Source organism: Orycteropus afer, unplaced genomic scaffold (assembly GCF_000298275.1).
Source record: "Orycteropus afer afer isolate SDZICR_OR568_19922 unplaced genomic scaffold, OryAfe1.0 scaffold00402, whole genome shotgun sequence".
NCBI classification, from domain to species: Eukaryota; Metazoa; Chordata; class Mammalia; order Tubulidentata; family Orycteropodidae; genus Orycteropus; species Orycteropus afer.
In genome coordinates, this window is record NW_006921989.1 from 384,320 (window position 1) to 388,070 (window position 3,751).

Consider the following 3,751-nt stretch of genomic DNA (forward strand, 5'->3'; position numbering starts at 1 on the left):
AAAAAAAAAAAAAAAAAGATTATCCTTCATTTCCATCAGAGGGCAGCCCTGAGCCTCCATCCCTTACCTGGGAGAAGGCAATGGCTGGAGGTGCAGGGTTCACAAGACAGGAAGTGCTCCACCTGAGGTCCACCACCCCTCAGATCGAGGCCCAGGGAAAGCGTCACTGAGGCAGATGAGTTCCCCACGAGGAAGTCACCTCTAATGTAGGGTGTGCTAAATTTTCAGGAATTTTGTGAGTGGATCGTTCAACTGTTGGTAGCTTGAAACCAGTTATAATGGGAGTATTTACACCACAGAAATTGGGAAATGTGGAGCTGGCTGTTAACCATTTACCTGATGCCACCGCCCCTAACCTAAGGCCTGCTGCTTCACTCCTACTGGAAAGGCAGGAAGGAAGCACGCTTACTTTCCTGGGAGTTGTTCCAGGTGGGGCTTCGGAAGGCCCACTCCAGGCCACCAGCAGAGCCCAGCACAGGGCTGGAGATGACCCTTCCATCAAACTCAATAGGCCTCAGATCTCCAGTCACTCTCCACCAGTCTAACCAACTGTTTTCCTCCCTGCCCTCAGCAACCCTGAATTTCTCCAATCCCCACACCCAGCCTGGATCAACCCAGTCCCCCAGGTGCCCAAGACCATCAGCTCCAAACCATGGCCACCAAGGAGCGCTCATACCCCAGTCGTCAGTGTTCCTGAGGACAACCCTGAGATGGGACATGCTTCTACTCCATATCCCAGTGGGTTACCATGGACTGTCTCAGCACCTCTCTGATGGGTGACTGTGAATAAGACCCAGCACACCCAGCTCAGCCCCTTCTCTCTCCTGGCTCTGCCTGCCATAGGGGACACACTGGCCTGCCCAGGCGGGGGCACCCACAGGTGCAGAGCTAGGCCACGCACACCCTCCTACCCAGCCCAGCTCAGAAGGAACATTCATGATCATTATCTGACCCCTGGATCTTTCAAGTGGTTCAGACTCCAGACACAGGAACCCCTGAGCCCCTGGGAAGCCCTGCTCAGCCTTGCCCACTTCTCTCTCTGCCCTCACCTGCTACTGCTCCCTCTGCCACATGGACTTTCTTCCCGGGCCTGGAAAAGGCCAAGTGAATCCCCACCTCAGGCTCCTTGTTTTCTCTTCTCCAGTTGTTTCGCTGCCTGGTCCCTCTTCATTTCTCAGGGCTCAGCTCAGACAGGCTTGCCCTGCCCACCCCCTCTGTCGAGAGACCCTGGCTGGTTGTCTCATGGTCTCTGAAATTACTCCACGGATCATTTACCTGTTTAGTGCCCTCATCCCCTTGGAGTTCTAACAGGACACAGTCTTAGTTTTGTTCGCTGTGACCCCAGTGCCTACTGTAGTGTCTGAAAATAGCACATGCTTAATACACATTTGTTGAATGAATAAACTGAATACTATTTTGAAAAAGATGATTTCTTTTAATAGCAAAATAGTACGTTGTGGAAAACTTAGAAAACATAGCATAGAAAATACAACTCAGAACGTTTATCAGTACAGATCATCAAACTGCACGTCTCAGCTGCCATTTCACCGCCTCTCACGTGCATGCAGACACATAAACAGGACATGAGTGTGCGTGTGCACAGGCACCGAGTCCTTCCAGGCCTAAGGAGGCTGGGTCCCTCAGGGCCCCCACACTTTTGCCCCTACCCTTCTGGATCCATCCTGTTCCTGAGGACAACCCTGAGAAGCCCCTTCACTGAGGACTTTCTCAAGGCTAGGGCTGTCAAGAGTAAGGCTTTGCAACAGAACCTGAGGTAGCTATGGTCGACCCCATTTCCAGGCATGGGAACTGGGCCTCGAGAGGTTGGCTGATGTGACTGAGGCCACTCAAGGAGCAAACACAAAGTCCGGACCCCAACAGTCTGGAGGCCTCAGAGCCTCGGTTCTCTCTAGCCTGTCAGTCCTGGAGCCTTCAGTCACCTCGCGTCTCAGCCTGATGACCCGCCTGCCCCCTTCGAGATGCTGCTCAGAGCAACAACGAAAGCTGGGCTGGCCTGGAACCCTGGGTCCAAGGAGCAGGCAGTGCCGTCACATCCACCAGTCCATGGACTCTTTGGGGCAGGCCCTGACAATGACCATGCAGTGGGGCAGCCCCTTACACAGGATCCTCTCGGCCTCCTGACCCTCCCAGCCCAGCCCCTGCAACTCAAGGACCCTGAGCTTGGGCATGGTGAGGCAGGAGGAGAGGATTTCAGCTGGGGAGGGCATTTCTGGGGTGACGAGCGGGCCCAGCAGGCACAGACTCTCCAGGGTCGGCATTCCCTCCAGGACTGACAGGCCAGGGGCAGAGAGGCCCCTCACGGTCAGCCGGATCTTGCGCACATCTCGCAGGTGGCGACTGATGGCCAGGAGGGTGCTGTCGGCCGACAGGGTACAGCCCAGCACCTCCAGTCTCTGCAAGTAGTTCATCTCCTGCAGGCCTGCATCCAGCCCGGTCTCGGTCACACGGTAGGTGCCCCCAAGCACCAGTGAGCGCAGGGCACGGAAGCGCGTCAGGCCCTGCAGGTGCTCATCACGGAAGGCGGGGACGCGGTCCAGCACGATGCACTCAAGCAAGGGCAGCACCGTGGGGTCCTGCTCCTTGAGGAGCCAGACCATGGAGATCTCACAACTGTGCAGCTCCAGGGTCCTCAGCGTGCAGGGCAGGCTGGTGATGGGCACCACGGTCAGGTCGGCCACGTGCAGGCAGAGGCGCTTCAGGTTGGGGCACTTCTGACCCAGGGCCCTCATCAGGGCAGGGGACAGCTGAGGGGCCTGGGAGCCCGAGAACAGGTAGCCGCCCAAGCGCAGGGAATGGAGCCGCGACGCCATGTACCGACGAAGGAGGTGCCACATGACTTTAGGCCGCATCTGGAAGAGCCACAGACAGGGGTGACTGGTCAAGGGGCGCTAGCTCCCAAGGCCCCGGCCTGCCTGAACACAGACACACCCCACGGGTTTCAGGTGTTCCCCAGCGCTTCTGCCCTTTTCCCACCGCCTCACCCTGGGTACTGGCCTTCCCAGGGCCACAAAACCATTCTGACTTTTAGGACTTTGAGCAAGAGCAATGGGGGGAAGAAAATGACAACAGCTCTGTCCCAAAAAGAGTGAATTCTCATTCTGTCTCCTAGACAAGTAAGGAAGAAAAGCCACCGGCCCGTATCTTACCCTTTAGGGAACATGGACATGAATCTGAAAAGCTGGTAGTGACAGCTGAGTTGGGTGACTTCAGACCTCAATTAAAATTTCATTTTCAACTTAACTCAGGATTTCCATTCCTACCCTTCTAAAGAAACCATTCAGCCTTTTTGTCAAAGTTTTACTGTTTGAAAAACAAGGCAAGAGTCAGGGTTTCTAAAGCAGATAAAGAGTTACTCAGTGTCTGTTAAGTGTTTGTGCACCTGGCCCCGAGAAGGCACCAACCACCTCAGCAGGAGGACCAGAAAGAAACAAAGTCAGACCTTGTACATAACTCTGCAGCTAGGGAGGTGTATTTCAAGTCTTGGTTCACATCTTGACTCCCAAACTCAATTTTACTCTCTGCCACTTTCTGCTGTTTCTGCAAATTTGTAAGTAAAGTAGCAGCTCAATTTGTTAAGGTAAAGAGGCTGCAGATGTGAGGGTAAATGAACCCCCAGCAGAATGTTTTGTTAACCCCCAGGACATGCAGGACAACAACCTCAGAATTTAACAAATAAGCTTCCGGATAATGTTTAAACCTGCAGTCCAGCAAATCCTCCCGAACTTTTGCT

General features: G+C 54.3%; 1 protein-coding gene across 1 annotated transcript in view; it reads right to left on the reverse strand.

The window, feature by feature from the left end:
* Positions 1–2,048: 2,048 nt before the first annotated feature.
* FBXL12 (F-box and leucine rich repeat protein 12) overlaps positions 2,049–3,751 on the reverse strand; it is a 10,093-nt gene continuing 8,390 nt past the window's right edge. Inside the window, exon 3 of the mRNA XM_007953554.1 lies at positions 2,049–2,870. Coding sequence (XP_007951745.1) covers positions 2,049–2,870 — 822 coding nt within the window. The remainder of the gene's footprint in view (positions 2,871–3,751) is intronic.